Source organism: Nerophis ophidion, linkage group LG03 (assembly GCF_033978795.1).
Source record: "Nerophis ophidion isolate RoL-2023_Sa linkage group LG03, RoL_Noph_v1.0, whole genome shotgun sequence".
Lineage (NCBI taxonomy): Eukaryota > Metazoa > Chordata > Actinopteri > Syngnathiformes > Syngnathidae > Nerophis > Nerophis ophidion.
The window spans coordinates 35,506,225-35,523,062 of NC_084613.1; the positions used below are offsets into that span (position 1 = coordinate 35,506,225).

The 16,838-nt window shown below is 38.1% G+C and overlaps 1 protein-coding gene across 6 annotated transcripts in view; it reads right to left on the reverse strand.

Annotated features, from left to right (window-relative positions):
* The window catches only part of LOC133549533 (uncharacterized), a 115,737-nt gene extending 99,106 nt beyond the window's left edge, over positions 1-16,631 (reverse strand). For 5 of the 6 annotated variants that reach the window (XM_061895035.1, XM_061895036.1, XM_061895033.1 and 2 more), the window contains exons 1-5: positions 16,468-16,631; positions 12,845-12,954; positions 12,182-12,261; positions 12,042-12,099; positions 8,676-8,828 (exon numbers count right to left, since the gene is read on the reverse strand). In XM_061895035.1, the coding sequence (XP_061751019.1) occupies positions 8,676-8,828; positions 12,042-12,099; positions 12,182-12,259 (289 nt within the window). In that variant the 5' untranslated portion in view covers positions 12,260-12,261; positions 12,845-12,954; positions 16,468-16,631. Of the gene's footprint in view, positions 1-8,675; positions 8,829-12,041; positions 12,100-12,181; positions 12,262-12,844; positions 12,955-16,467 lie in introns of those variants that run through there. The other variant, XM_061895034.1, reaches the window with a different exon arrangement.
* Between the last annotated feature and the right edge of the window lie 207 nt (positions 16,632-16,838).

Below are 16,838 nucleotides of genomic sequence, written 5' to 3' on the forward strand. Positions count from 1 at the left end.
GTGGAGGGTTTCATCTTCCTCATGATTCCCTCAACCTCTCTCTGCGTGATGTCTGTGAAGCAGCAAAGAGGCTGAGTGGTCCCAGGCTGAAGGTTGGACAGTTGGGACTGGGGGATCAGGGGAGTTGGAGAGAGAGGAGCGGATGTTTTCTACTTTAGTCCTGAAGAAAGAGATTAAATTGTTGCATTGCTTGTGCGTTGTGTCCAAGTGTAGGTGAGTTTGGGGTTTGAGGAGATGATTTATGTTGGAGAAAAGTTGCTTGGAGTTTCCAGGGCTTCTTTTGATGATATTGGAGTAGAACCGGGACTGTGTATCACTGAGGGACTTTGAATAGGCCTTCTGGTGTTCTCGATAGGCTATTTTGAGACCATTGAGTCCTGAGTCCATAAAACGACGTTCAAGGACACGTCCCGCTCTCTTCATCTTCCGCAGCTCGTCTGTGTACCAGGGGACTGAGCGCATGAAGGTGACTGTTGGGGTTTTGACAGGGACATGGAGGTCTAGGAGGCTGCTCACTGAAGTATTATAGAAGTTTACTGACTCAGTGACCGATGGGAAGTTGACAGAGGAGAGATGCTGGAGGCCAACGGCCAGGGTGTCCGGGTAATGTTTTTTTGTATTCCTGAAACTGATTTGGCGTTTGGGATTTTCAAGGGGGGACATGAGCGGCAGCTCCATTGAAATGGCCTTGTGGTCAGACACACCCAGGTCATATACTAAGAGGTTGTTGATGGGGACAGAGTTGGTGATGACCAGGTCAAGAGTGTGGCCCCTGCCGTGTGTTGGAACATCAACATGTTGTGTCAAGTTGAGGCAATCTAAAAGATGCAGGAACTCAGCAGCAGAGTGGCAGGGGGGGGGGGGGGGGAGGGGGGGGGGGGGGGGTTGACATGAATGTTAATATCTCCAAGTATCATAATATTGGCTGACGTTGTGCAGGGTGTGGTGAGAAGGTCATGAATCTCTGGTATGAAACCAGAGTTTGTTTTGGGGGGTCGGTAGATCAGGAGGATGGTCATGGAAAAAGGGGGTTTGCATTTAAATGCGATTACTACCTGTGGTGACATTTAAGTAACATTTCAGTGCTTACCTATGATGACTTTTAAGTAACATTTAACATTTAAGTGCTTACTTGTTGTGACTTTTAAGTAACATTTAAGTTACTACCTGTGGTGACATTTAAGTTACTACCTGTGGTGACATTTAAGAAAGATTTAAGTTACTACCTGTGGTGACTTTTAAGTAACATTGAAGTAACGCCGGATTGTTGGTGCTGGAGGCGTGTCTTAATGAAATTAAACAATGGATGTCCGCTAACTTTTTGCAACTCAACGCCAAAAAAACGGAAATGCTGATTATCGGTCCTGCTAGACACCGAACTCTATTTAATAATACAACTCTAACATTTGACAACCAAACAATTAAACAAGGCAACACGGTAAAGAATCTGGGTGTTATCTTCGACCCAACTCTCTCCTTTGAGGCACACATTAAAAGCGTTACTAAAACGGCCTTCTTTCATCTCCGTAATATCGCTAAAATTCGCTCCATTCTGTCCACTAAAGACGCTGAGATCATTATCCATGCGTTTGTTACGTCTCGCCTCGACGACTGTAACGTATTATTTTCGGGTCTCCCCATGTCTAGCATTAAAAGATTACAGTTGGTACAAAATGCGGCTGCTAGACTTTTGACAAGAACAAGAAAGTTTGATCATATTACGCCTGTACTGGCTCACCTGCACTGGCTTCCTGTGCACTTAAGATGTGACTTTGAGGTTTTACTACTTACGTATAAAATACAACACGGTCTAGCTCCATCCTATCTTGCCGATTGTATTGTACAATATGTCCCGGCAAGAAATCTGCGTTCAAAGGACTCCGGCTTATTAGTGATTCCCAAAGCCCAAAAAAAGTCTGCGGGCTATAGAGCTTTTTCATTTCGGGCTCCAGTACTCTGGAATGCCCTCCCGGTAACAGTTCGAGATGCCACCTCAGTAGAAGCATTTAAGTCTCACCTTAAAACTCATTTGTATACTCTAGCCTTTAAATAGACTCCCTTTTTAGACCAGTTGATCTGCCGTTTCTTTTCTTTTTCTTCTATGTCCCACTCTCCCTTGTGGAAGGGGTCCGGTCCGATCCGGTGGCCATGTACTGCTTGCCTGTGTATCGGCTGGGGACATCTCTGCGCTGCTGATCCGCCTCCGCTTGGGATGGTTTCCTGCTGGCTCCGCTGTGAACGGGACTCTTGCTGCTGTGTTGGATCCGCTTTGGACTGGACTCTTGCGACTGTGTTGGATCCATTATAGATTGAACTTTCACAGTATCATGTTAGACCCGCTCGACATCCATTGCTTTCCTCCTCTCCAAGGTTCTCATAGTCATCATTGTCACCGACGTCCCACTGGGTCATTATTGTCACCGATGTCCCACTGGGTGTGAGTTTTCCTTGCCTTTATGTGGGCCTACCGAGGATGTCGTAGTGGTTTGTGCAGCCCTTTGAGACACTAGTGATTTAGGGCTATATAAGTAAACATTGATTGATTGATTGATTGATTGAAGTGCCTACCTGTGGTGACTTTTAAGTAAACATTTAAGTGCCTCCCTGTAGTGATATTTAAGTAACATTTAAGTTACTCCCTTTGGTGATGTTTAAGTGACATTTATGTACCTACCTGTGCTAACATTTAACAAATATTTAAGTTACTACCTGTGGTGACATTCAAGTAACATTGAAGTGCCTACCTGTGGTGACGTTTAAGTAACATTGAAGTGCCTACCTGTGTTGACTTTTAAGTAACATTTAAGTGCCTACCTGTAGTGACTATCAAGTAACATTATTCCATTTAAGTGCATACCTTTAAGTAACATTTAAGTAACATTTAAGTTACTACCTGTGGTGATGTTCAAGTAACATTTAAGTGCCTACCTGAGGTGCCTTTCAAGTAACATTTAAGTGTCTACCTGTAGTGACATTATTTAAGTAACATTTAAGTTACTACCTGTGGTGACATTTAAGTAACATTTAAGTTACTACCTGTGGCGATGTTTAAGTAACATTTACTGTAAGTGCCTGCCTGGGGTAACAATTAAGTAACATGTATGTGCCTTCCTGTGGTGACATTTGAGTAACATTTAAGTTACTACCTGTGGTGACATTTAAGTAACATTTAAGTTACTACCTGTGGTGACATTTAAGTAATATTTACGTTTCGACCTCTGGTGAGATTTAAGTAACATTGAATTGCCTACCTGTGGTGACTTTTAAGTAACATTTAAGTGCCTACCTGTAGTGGGATTCAAGTAACATTATTCCTTTTAAGTGCCTACCTGTGGTGACATTTAAGTAACGTATAAGTTACTACATGTGGTGACATTTAAGTAACATTTAAGTTACTACCTGTGGTGACTTTTAAGTTACTACCTGTGGTGACATTTAAGTAATATTTAAGTTACTACCAGTTGTGAGATTTAAGTAACATTGAAGTGCCTACCTGTGGTGACTTTTAAGTAACATTTCAGTGCCTACCCGTAGTGAGATTCAAGTAACATTATTAATTTTAAGTGCCTACTTGTGGTGACATTTAAGTAACATTTAAGCTACTACCTGTGGTGACATCCAAGCAACATTTAAGTTACTACCTATGGCGACTTTTAAGTAACAATTAAGTGCCTACCTTTTAAGTGCCTAAAAAAATCCCAACTCAAGAGGAAAAAGTTAAAAGTTGTAGCGATTAATGAGACTTTAGACCAGGGGTGTCAAACTCATTTTAGCTCAGGGGCCACATGGAGGAAACTCTATTCCCAAGTGGGCCGGAATGGTAAAGTCATGGCATGATAACTTAAAAATAAAGAAAACTTCAGGTTGTTTTCTTTGTTTTACTTTGGCTGAAAAAATAGAACAAGCACATTCTGAAAACGTACAAATCAAAAATAATCCTCTGGACAAAACACTTCAAATTTGTTGAAAATTCTGAGGAAATTGGTGGCGCTTCAAAAAAACAATGCGCTTAGACTTCGTCTCAGTGTATCTACAAAGCCAGGATCAAACTTTAAGTCACAGTCTTTCTGGGATTGAACAACAACACAACATGTAAACTCTTCTAGGTATCATTCTTTGTCATGTCCACGTATCAATCCACAGCTAACTCAACAAACCATAGGAAACGGAGATAAAAACTATTCAAAGGGGTTAAATTCACTTTTCTCATGTTTGACAGAGACATTTTGGGGCAACGAGGGTGCCAAATGATGATGTGTTCGAAGCAGAAGACATAAAACGGCAGGATTTAAATTTCATGGTCGGGGAGGAATAGCCACAGTCCCCCTTTACTGCATACCTCTTGCTTGGCACCTGTATAAACCGTTTGCTAGCCTAACAGAATTGCTATTGTGACATCCAGTGGACACATTTAGAACAGCAGTTTCTTTCGTTTGAAAAAAAAAAAAAAAAGCTCATTTTTATACTTGGCAAACTCACACACGGGCCGGATAAAACCAGTTCACGGGCCTGATCCGGTCTGTGGGCCGTATGTTTGACACCCCTGCTTTAGACAAACACCAATTTACAAACTATGGACCTTTTTCTTTACATTACTTTACTTTACTTTACTATAATTTTCAAAAATTATTTAAAAACTGTTTAATACCAGATTGGACAAATGTATAAATACATATGAGTATGAGTATGAGTATGAGTATGAGTTTATTTCGAACATGCAAGCATACAACATGATTCATCATAATTTTCAGTTTCTCTTTTCAACATGTTCGAAAAGGAGTAGGAAGAAGCAGAGCTTATTTAATCCTACCCCTTGTCTTTTACATAACAGTTGCTAAACTTTTGTTCACTTCCTGTTCTCAATGTCTTCACAATATACTCCATAAGTAATTACATTAAATAACTAAATAAATAAATAATTATTGAAGTTTTATTCCATACGATGAGATAAGTAAGATTATTTTGAGAATGAAATAATGAATGGGTGAATAAATTCAGAATGTTTATCATGATTCTTCTTCTTTGTACTTTGTACACAGTTTGAAGAGTTTCTTGAAGTGGATCATATTAGTACATTGTTTGTATGCTTTGCTTAATCCATTCCATAGTTTAATTCCACATACAGATGTACTGAAGGTCTTAAGTGTTGTACGTGCGTACAAATGTTTTTAAGTTACATTTATCTCTAAGATTATATTTCTCCTTTTTTTGTTGAGAAGAATTGTTGTATATTCTTGGGTAGCAGGTTTTAGTTTGCTTTGTGTATAATTTTAGCTGTATGAAAATCCACTATGTCTTGGAATTTCAGTATCTTTGATTCAATAAATAAAGGATGCGTATGTTCTCTATATCCAACATTATGTATTATTCTAACTGATCTTTTTTGTAATACTGTTAGTGAATGAAGTGTACTTTTGTAATTATTTCCCCATATTTCTACACAGTAACTCAGATATGGTAACACTAGTGAGCAGTAGAGAATCTGAAGTGATTTTTTGTCTAGAACATATTTAGCTTTATTCGTTATTGACAAGTTTCTTGCAACAGTTGCAGAACACCAACGAACCAATGACAATGTCAGGCTTGCAACTAACAGTTTGGTCATGTTAGTGTTTTCCTGTGTTTGGTGTTTTAATTTCAGTCCGCTACTCTTATTTCCAGTTTCTATTTCCTGTGTTTAGAATCACATCCTGTGCTGGCGCTCAGTATGTCCTGTTCAGTCTCTGCATTTTGAAGCACCTCCACTTTCTTTTTGTATGTCTCGCCAGCACACCTGATTCTCATTAATTAGTTCTGCTTCATTCCACCTGGGTCCCTACTGCATAGTTGGATCAGTTTGCTTTGGAGACTGTTTCTTGGTGTGATGTAATTGTTCCCCACTTCCTGTGATAAATTACTATTAATTGGATTCCGCCATTCCATCCTTGGGGTCACGCTGCGAGCAATGTTGACCAAACCGTGACATACAGAGCTAATATTTCAACATCGATGGACTTAATTGAGATAATGAAGGGTATTACCAATGCAATAGATAGTAAACAATGTAGCGACTGTTTTTATGGATGTAACTAAAGCATTTGCCCCAATAACCATAATATTTTAATCAAAAATTAGAGCGGTACGGCCTCGGGGGATTGGGCTTGAACTGGGTAAGAAGCTACTTAACCAACAGAAAGCAATAGGTGAAACCAGGCAAACACATGTCTACAACAATAAATATTGATTGATTGAAACTTTTATTAGTAGATTGCACAGTACAGTACATATTCCGTACAATTGACCACTAAATGATAACACCCGAATAACTTTTTTAAGTCGGGGTCCACGTTAATCCATATATCCTGTGGTGTACCCAAAGGATCAATACTGGGATAAAAAAATGTTTGATCTTTAGATAAACGCCATTGGCAAAGTTACAAAGGACTTAAAGGCCTACTGAAACCCACTACTACCGACCACACAGTCTGATAGTTTATAAATCAATGATGAAATCTTAAATTTGCAACACATGTTTAGTTTACTAAATTACAATTTTATATTTGATGACGCGTATGATGACGCGTGTTTGTGACGTTATTGGTTGGAGGAGACATATTAGCTCAGCACCACTTACGGCTAAAAGTCGTCTCTTTTCATCACGTAATTACACAGTATTTTGGACATCTGTGTTGCTGAATCTTTTGCAATTTGTTCAAATAATAATGGAGACTATAAATAAGAATACTGTTGGTGGAAAGCGGTGGATTGGAACTGCCTTTAGCACCGAAACATAGCCGGCCGGTGTTTCTTTGTTTGTTGTGAAGCTTTAACACAGAGTGGTCAAGCGAACATGTTTCTCTTTGTCAACCAGCAAGTTTTTGGATGGGAAAATTGTGATATTAAGTCAGCTCTTACCGGAGACTTGAGTGGATTACGCGACCTCATCCTGCAGCTCAAAAAGGCAGCTGTGATCTTGGCTCCTCGGCTTCTCTCAGAGACACTGGCGTTCACCGCAGCCATCCGACTTTCAGGTATGACTTCATAATCTCACTAAAATACTATTAACACAATAAGCAGATAAGGGATTTTCCAGAATTATCCTAGTAAATGTGTCTAATTACATCTGAAACTCTCCCACTGCCGCCGCCTGGAGCCGTCGCCTTTTCTTTTTTTTTTTGTGCTTCACTCTAACTTTCCTCATCCACAAATCTTTCATCCTCACTCAAATTAATGGGGAAATCGTCGCTTTCTCGGTCCGAATTGCTCTTACTGCTGGTGGCTCACATTATAAACTGTTGTGATCCGATGGTCGGATCTTCACATATTGTTGCTTTGTTCCTTTTTTCACATCCTGTTGTTCTGACTTCCTTATTTCCTGTTTGCTTTGTCACCATGGCTGCATATTGGTTCCACCTGCTACTCTCGGTTCCCGCACACCTGTTTCTACTGATCACTGCCTTATATAAGCCTGCCCCTTTTCGTTCTTCTGTCTCGGATCCTAGTTTGCTTACACGCAACTGTTGATGACTTACTTTTCATGCTATTACTCACTAACTCTCGCGCTGCAGTTTATTTTATTCCTAGTTTTCATGCTAGTAGTTTTTGATTTTCCTTTTTGTGCCTTTGTGCCAAGTTTAGTGTATCTGTTTGTATTCCTAACTTCCATGCTAGAGCCATTTGTTTCCCTTTCTGCTTAACACCAGTATTTTTGTTCCTAGCCCTTTTTATTAGTTTAATAAATCCTTTGTTGCTTACCTTACGCTGTGTTCTTGCCCGATGCATCCACGGAGGAACAAATCCAGCATCGTTATGCCACACAAGCGCCACAATAAACAATGTGAGGATCTTAGGAGCCCTGACACCGGTGACGTCACGCGCACATCGTCTGCAACTTCCAGTACAGGCAAGGCTTTTTTAGTAGTGACCAAAAGTTGCGAAGTTTATCGTCGATGTTTTCTACTAAATCCTTTCAGCAAAAATATGGCAATATCGCGAAATGATCAAGTATGACACATAGAATGGACCTGCTATCCCCGTTTAAATAAGAAAATCTAATTTCAGTAGGCCTTTAAAGTTACTATCATTTGCAGATGATACAACTGCATTTTGCTCAGAGGCAAAAACACAGAAGCTAAAACAAATAGCAGAAGAAATGAAAAAATTAAAAAGATGCTTTAACAAAAACAGACTACCCTTGAATCTCAGTAAAGCTAAATTGATGGTATTGAGTAAGAAAAACGTTTCATTTAAAACATGTGTACGCACGTACAACATTTAAATCCTTTAGCATATCAGTATGTGGAATTAAGTAATTAAACAGTGTACTAATAGGATCCAATTTAAGAAACTGTTCAAAGTCAAAGTGTTTGCAAAGTACAAAGAAGAAGAATCATGACCAACATTCTGAACCCTTTGATAATGTTACTCATCTCACTATTTGAAAGACAACTTTATAAATAAATAATATATAGTGAATTAGTTATTTTTTAGAATGTTATTATTTCTGGAGTTAATCGTAAACAAATTGAGAACAGTAAGTGAACAAAAGCATTACCAATTGCTATGAAATGGAAAAGGGTTGAAAAGAGAAACTGTAAATTGTGATTCAGCATATCGTAATTGTATGCATGTCGGAAATAAACTCAAACCGTAAACCATAACCTGTGGTGGCATTTAAGTAACATTTCAGTGTCTACCTGTGGTGATGTCAATGCGTGTCACATTTGCAGAGGCACTCAAAGAAAAGGATGAGCTATTGTTGTCCAGCAGGCTGCGAAGTAAGTATATTGTGTCAACACTGGTCACATTTAGCTCGATGGACACTTGGTACTCATAGTGGTCAGGCAGTTCTGTAAGGAAAAAACATTTTAAACTTAATGATGTTGACATTTTTTTACAGCCCCAAATGAAGAACATCTGAATGATGGCTGGATTTTTCCCAATCTACGTATACTTTGCATATAGAGCAGGACTTTTACTAAGTCAGTTCTATCACTCACCCAAAAACGTCTTCCAGTAAACCTGAGGGGTGTTGACATACATATACATACATTCTACTATAGCAGGGGTAGGGAACCTACATGGCTCTAGAGCCAGATGTGGCTCTTTTGATGACTGCATCTGGCTCTCAGATAAATATTAGCTGACATTGCTTAACACAGTAAGTAATGAATAATTCCACTGGCAATCACAGTGTCAAAAATAACGTTTAAAATATAAAGCATTCTCATGCATTTTAATCCATCCATCCGGTTGGAGAAGTCGCATTAATGGTAAGAAGTATTTTATTTATTGTTGGTTAGCTTCAGAATAACAATGTTATTAAAAAGAATAACAGACTTATTATACTCTGAAAATGTTGGTCTTACTTAAAAATGCACAGATTTAGTTGTATTCAGTCTTAAAAAATATATTATATGGCTCTCACGGAAATACTTTTTAAAATATTTGGCTTGTATGGCTCCCTCAGCCAAAAAGGTTCCCGACCCCTGTACTATAGGATACAACAGAACAGATAATGCTATGTTTACAACCATAGTGTACTTGCGTGACATGTAAGAATGTTAACAAGTGAGATGCCTGAGATGCATCTCAGGCCATCGATACAGTATTGTTTATAATTGCTGCTTTTACGCAACCTCACATCCTGATGCAGAAAGCCTTTTTGAAGCAAACAAGCGTATTCCCAGCAGGAAGTCGAAGAATAAAAATGCCGCATACATGCACTGTTCTCACCTATAGGAATATTTGGATTTTGGTAAAAGTTATAAAAAAAATACCTAGGATAGTCCAACATAGAGGGACAAAGGTTGTAAAATGTGTCTTTCACGGACACGATCAAGAGGGCCGTTACCATGTTATCAATGTCTGTTTGAACTTGAGGATGAACTGTAAAAAAGCCTGTTTGTGATAAATTTACTTTTCTTATTCTGCAAATACTTATATATGAACACTTCTTGAAGGGGACCTACACTTTTTTGGGAATTTTGTCTATCATTCACAATCCTTGTGGTAGACAAGAAGACAAAGTGGTGTTTTTTTTTATTTGCTTTCAAATTTTTTGTAAACAGCTCATTCCAGGTGGATGGTAATGCTCCTAATGGGATCAATTAATTCTGCCAAATTAACCCGAATACTTAATAAAAGTATATTTATTTCTGCCTTTGCAATTGCGATGAAGGGTGACATAAATAAACTTTGATTGGCTTGATTGAAAAATAATACGTTGGTTTGGAGTTGATTTTTGCTACAAATATTAGTCTCATCTACAATTCATGTCTGCAGTTGTTTTTATGGTGTGAAGTTCATATTGTGTCTCAATTAGCTATCAGTGTTGGCCCTCGGATGAGGTGGCGACTTGTCCAGGGTGTAGCCCGCCTGCCGCCCGATTGTAGCTGAGATAGGCTCCAGCACCCCAAACCCCAACCCCCCCCCCCCCCCCCCCCCCGCCCCGCGACCCCGAAGAGAATAAACATTAGAAAATGGATGGATTGATGGATTTTTGATAGCAATGTCAAGATTTAGTATATGCTGTTGAAGTTATCAGAGATTTTATTCATCCATCCATTTTCTACCGCTTATTCCCTTCGGGCGGAAGGCGGTATACATCCTGAACAAGTCGCCACCTCATCACAGGGCCAACACAGATAGACAGACAACATTCACACTCACATTCACACACTAGGGCCAATTTAGTGTTGCCAATCAACCTATAAATAAATAAATGGGTTGTACTTGTATAGCGCTTTTCTACCTTCAAGGTACTCAAAGCGCTTTGACACTACTTCCACATTTACCCATTCACACACACATTCACACACTGATGGAGGGAGCTGCCATGCAAGGCGCTAACCAGCACCCATCAGGAGCAAGGGTGAAGTGTCTTGCTCAGGACACAACGGACGTGACAAGGTTGGTACTAGGTGGGGATTGAACCAGGGACCCCCGGGTTGCGCACGGCCACTCTTCCACTGCGCCACGCCTATCCCCAGGTGCATGTCTTTGGAAGTGGGAGGAAGCCGGAGTACTCGGAGGGAACCCACGCAGTCACGGGGAGAACATGCAAACTCCACACAGAAAGATCCCGAGCCCAGGATTGAACCCCCCGGCTACTCAGGACCTTCGTATTGTGAGGCAGACACACTAACCCCTCTGCCACCGTGAAGCCCAGATTTTATTCATCTAGTTTATTAATACTATTAAGGATATTTTCTTGATGCCAACAAATAGAACCAAGACACTATAATGTGGTCATCCGTGTCGAATAAAGCACTTGGCTTTATGGCACAACAACAGCTTTTAATTTCTGCTGTGAAAATTAACAAAGAAAATACAGTAAATTGGACCACCAATCCCAATATTCAATACTAGGACTTAACATGATGGTAGTTTATTCGCACAATCGGACATTCCTAGTTATATTTAGGCATAGGAAATACAAAAGAACACATACTAATTCGAGTTCTTATCCTTTTTTACGTTTAGTTCTGCTCTGAAACACTAATATATTCGAGAATGAGTTAGACATTTGTATGTGAAATGTTATATTATGCTGCAGTGTGTGTGTGAAGGGTATGATAAATGGTTACCATTCAAGTGTCCTATTCAAATTGTCTGCTATTACAATCGTGCAGTGCTAGAGTGAATGTGCATATTATGAATTGTTTGCTCGTGCATTGCATTTGTGCTGCTGACCAGTGTGATTTATTTAATTGGTACTTTTTGCAACATAACGTTTCTCTTTTTGTCTTGTTAGTGTACCAATATTACACATTTTATAGAAGTACCTTGCTACCTAATGGTCTTGTGAAAATAGGCAGTCACACACTATATAGACACTGTTAATTTACATATTAAGCTATATGGTACGTCATTGGGCTAATGATAACATAGTGTCAGTAAAAGAATCTGGCCGACGTTCATAAGCCATCAAGTAAATGAAACAGGCCTTATGTGTTATTTCCATGGTTTATGATGGAAATATTGTTTTTCAACAAACAAATCCAAGGTTCATCTCCTGAGGTTCCAGTTTTTCAACGTCAATTCAAATTAATTTCACTCACCATCTCCTGTCACTCTCTTGATGATGTGTCGTTCCTCTGAGTGTAATTGACCATTTAACTAAATGAAATTTAACTTACAGTCAATGACACATTTTTATTTGGACATACATCAAAATGCATTGTAAAGCACATTGGCCTACCCATTTGATGACATTCCCTGTTTTCAGGATACAAAGCGTTGCCAGGAGAATGATCAGGCCATTCTTATATTTTGCCATTCCTATATCAAGAAGGAAAAGACAAACAAAGAATGGTGAAGATTAAATGCATTAAAATGTATTTCCTTTAGTACCTTCTGGACTTCTGAGTTTTCTCTACTCAGTGGCCGAGTGGTTAGAGTGTCCAGCCTGAGATCGGTAGGTCGCGAGTTTAAACCCCAGCCGAGTCATACCAAAGACTATAAAAAGGAGACCCATTACCTCACTGCTTGGCACTCAGCATCAAGGGTTGGAATTGGGGGTTAAATCACCAAAAATGATTCCCGGGCACAGCCACTGCTGCTGCTCACCGCTCACCGCTCCCCTCACCTCCCAGGGGGTGAACAAGGGGATGGGTCAAATGCAGAGGACATATTTCACCACACCTAGTGTGTGTGTGAGACAATCATTGGTACTTTAACTTTGACTTCTCTCTCAAAGAGAATTTTTTTTTTTTTTATCTGCTATATAAATGAATGCATCTTCGGTCAGTTCAAATTAGTTCAGTCAGCAACTTGTATCAATGCTTTTAGAGCATTTGTTTCGTAAGTGAACTATAAAGTGGCGAGGGAACACTCTACCTGTGCTTTATTGCAATTTACACACCTTAAGTTGTCTTTGAAATATTTTCCACCAGCCAGAAAAACATCTGCATTATGTTTGTTTGGTGGGCATAAAGTCCAGCAGAAGGGAATCGTTGTCAGAAGAATAAAGACCTATGGACAAGAGTTGGAAAAAAAAAAAAGCAGTTGATTTGTATTCATTAGTACTGTAAAACTACAAAAAATACCTTATTAGAAGATCCATTCCAATCATTCCACCCATACTATGAGCTGTATTAAAATGTTCCTACTTAAACTTTGTCATCCATCCATCCATTTTCAGAGAGTTTTAATTTAAACTGCATGGTTTAATTCTGGTTGTAGCTTGTAGCTTGACTAATATATACTGGATGTGTTCACATGCGTGCAAGGTGAAGCATGAACCTGAATATATTTGATGCTTTTGCATTTTGTAACACAACTTTCCAGCATTGTAACAACATGTATAGGTCAGAAATCGGCAATCTCATCAAAGGTCTCCTATAAATGTACTTTTTCAATAGTTTTGCCGTTTGTGATGCAAAGTGTTGGAACACAACTCTCAAGTCACTCCAAATATATGGTGTGAAAGTGCAGCCAGTGCAAACAGAAAGGGGTTTTAACTTTCCTGTAGCAGGTTTACCTTGAACATTTCATACTTTGCATATAAAACATGTCATGCAGAAACTTAAACAGGGTAAAAACTTATTTGCATCTCCAAACTGAACTGCATAATTGAAAAGAACTTGAACAAAACCATGCAGGAAGAGACTTCGGCGTGTCTAGTAATTATAATAATAATAATGATTATAACAGTAATTTTTAATGACAACAATAAAGTGATGGAATGTCTAGTTTTGCCCTGACACAATTATTTGTTTAACTTGACGCCTCTTCCAAATGCCTGACATGCTGTAGAAGAGTAATTAAAGTCTATAGGCTCATGTTCAAGGAAATGTTGTATTATTTACCGTACTTGTTTTTAACTTGAAAGTTTACTCAAAAGCATATTTTTTTTCTATATTCATCCGCCAAATGAGTCAAGGTTGGTTACTTATTGTCAAAGAAATAAAGGTAAATGCCATCATCTGGACTATTGTTAAAAATAAAAGTCACAACATACTAACAAAGAATGACGCAGTCTGACGGGTAATAAAATCATCAACACCACAGTACAAAACAATTAATTGCTGAACAAGAAGAACGTGTTTACCACACACAAGAATAAGTTGTCAGTGAATAATGATATTCATTATTCCAATTATTCATCCTAACAACCAGATGTATGCCAATTTCAAATATATCAAGCGATATACAGTATGTCCTTCATTTATCGTTAAGGTGTTGCTCAATCCATATCCTGTACTTAAGTATGGATGTACTAATAATTTAACAAATTTATCTAAATTAATTTGATCTAAAAGTATTTTCAGAATCAGAATCAGAAATAGTTTATTAATCCCAGGGGGGAAATTAAAATGTTCCGCACAATCCCATTCAAGATCAGACAAACAATACAGGGAGACAGAACCGGATCGCTGACGGGTCTGCCAACTTCCGGCGCCCCTTACACAAAAAGGTGAGATACAGGTAAACAATGGGAGGAGGGGGGGGGGGGGTAAGAAAAAAAAATGTTTAAAAAATTTTAATAAAAATAAAATACAATTATTAATGTATATGCATTTTTATTTACTCTTAATTTAGCCAATGTTTGGATTGCTTGTATGTAGGGAGGTGTATCGAGACTCTGTACCATTCATGACAGTAAAGACATTTAAAAATTGGCTGAGCATCAGGAAGAGCATCCGGTACAAAAATTCAGCCAAATTCATTATGCCATTGTCCTACGATTGAGTTCAGTTCAGTGTCAGTTTATTTCCAACATGCATACGATACAATGTTATGCGTCACCTATTTCCAGTTGTTTCATGACCGCACGTCCAAAAAGGAGTAGGAAGAAGCAAAGCTTATTTAATCCTACCTCTTTTCATACAATAGCAATTTGATTCCATTTTGTTGTTCTCTATTTGTAACACAACAGTGAATCAACAAATAATAAATAAATAAATAAATAATATACCATGGTAGGTAAACAAATAGCAAATACATAAATAATCATTATCTCAAAAAAAAAAAGTTTAAGATGTTCATCATAATTGTTCTTCTTTGTACTTTGTGAAAACTTGTAGTTTGAACAGTCTCTTAAACTGAATCATATTGGTGTTTTGTTTTTAATATCTTGGGTTAATCCATTCCATAATTGAATTCCACATACGGATATGCTAAAGGTTTTAAGTGTTGTATGCGCAAATAAATGTTTTCAATTAGATTTTCCTCCAAGGTTATATTTCTCCTCTTTTGTTGAGAAGAATTGTTGTACATTCTTGGGTAGCAGGTTATAGTTTGCTTTGTGTATAATTTTTGGTGTTTTCAAATGCACCAAATCGTTGAATTTCAATATTTGTGATTCAATTAAAAAAAAGGTTTTGTATGTTCTCTATAGCCAATGTTATATCTTATTCTAATTGATCATTTTTGTAACAACAGCGCACATTTGTAGTTGATTCCCCATATTTCTACACAATAACTCAGATAATGTAACACATGCAAGCAGTAGAGAATATGAAGTGATTTTTGGTCCAAAATATATTTTGCTTTCTTCATCATTGAAGTATTTATTGCCACCTTATGTTTTATATTTTTTATATGAGATTTTCAGTTAATTTTATCATCTATTATTACACTGACAAATCTAGTTTATTTTACCTGTTCAATGTCTACTTTGTCTATTTGTATTTGTGTTTGCCTTTCACTTCTACTGTTACCAAATAACGTTATTTTAGTTTTACTGAGATTTAAAGATAGTCTGTTTTAGTCAAACCGTGTTTTTAATTTGTTAATTTCTTCTGTTATTATTTGTATGAACTTCTGTGTTTTCTCTCCTGAACAAAACACTGTTGTATCATCCGCAAATAATACTAACTTTAAGTGCTGTGGTTACCCATGCTGTGATAAAGGCTTAGTTTTATTACAATAGTATTTCTACACATTCTTTTCTCTTCCTGTCAAAAAAAGGTAATTTTTAATACAGGAAGTAAACAAACTTGAACAGAAAAAAGTAAGCATATGAGTTACGGTAAGTGTGGACATATAAAGGACATAATGTTGTAGATTGCTAATTAAATTGCTGACACATGAAGGTTTAGGATTAAGTAGGCGCAGCTATTTTCTCCTATTTCTGGGGGGCTTAATGAATTATGTGGCTGTGATGTTCCTCAAGCATGTCCAAAACAAATGTTCTTGACCAGATACAGTTTCTGACCTACTTTCTATTATTGGTTTAGTAGCAATAATCATAATTTGGGACGAGTTCTGGACAACTCCAATCATTGGGTTTTGGCGCCTTGAACAAAAATCCAACCCATACAGTCTGTACTTTGGCTACAAAAATAGACTATGCCACTAGAGACAGCTCATTATCTCTATCCATCATGATAACTCATTTTACACACCAATTCAGTACAATCCAAATTATTAGAGATCGTTATTATTATCATTGATTTGACTCATTCTAGTATGCGAAAGAAGTCTACCATTCCTGTAGAAAAAGTAACGAATTAAAGAGGGGGAAGTCATCCGTTTTCTTACCGTGGTTCAAATGTCACACCTCTCCTGCTGATAGACCAACAATAACTTGTTTGTCTGCAGCGAGCCCATTTCATAATAACTAGCTCCAAGTTAGTGAAGGGAAGAAAGCTGCTAAACCCGTATACTAAACAATGGGAAACATGCTGATGAAAATCAGTCCGGGTCTCTCTCTCTCTCTCTCACACACACACACACAGACACACACACACACACGAACACACACACACACGCATGCAACATTTTCCCTTTTGTTTCCGTGTGTGTGTGTGTGTGTTTGTGTGTGTGAGTGTGTGTGTGCATGTGTGTGTGTGCGTGTGTGTGTGTTTGCGAGCTTGTGTGTGTGTGTGTGTGTTCTTGTATTTCTATCCTTC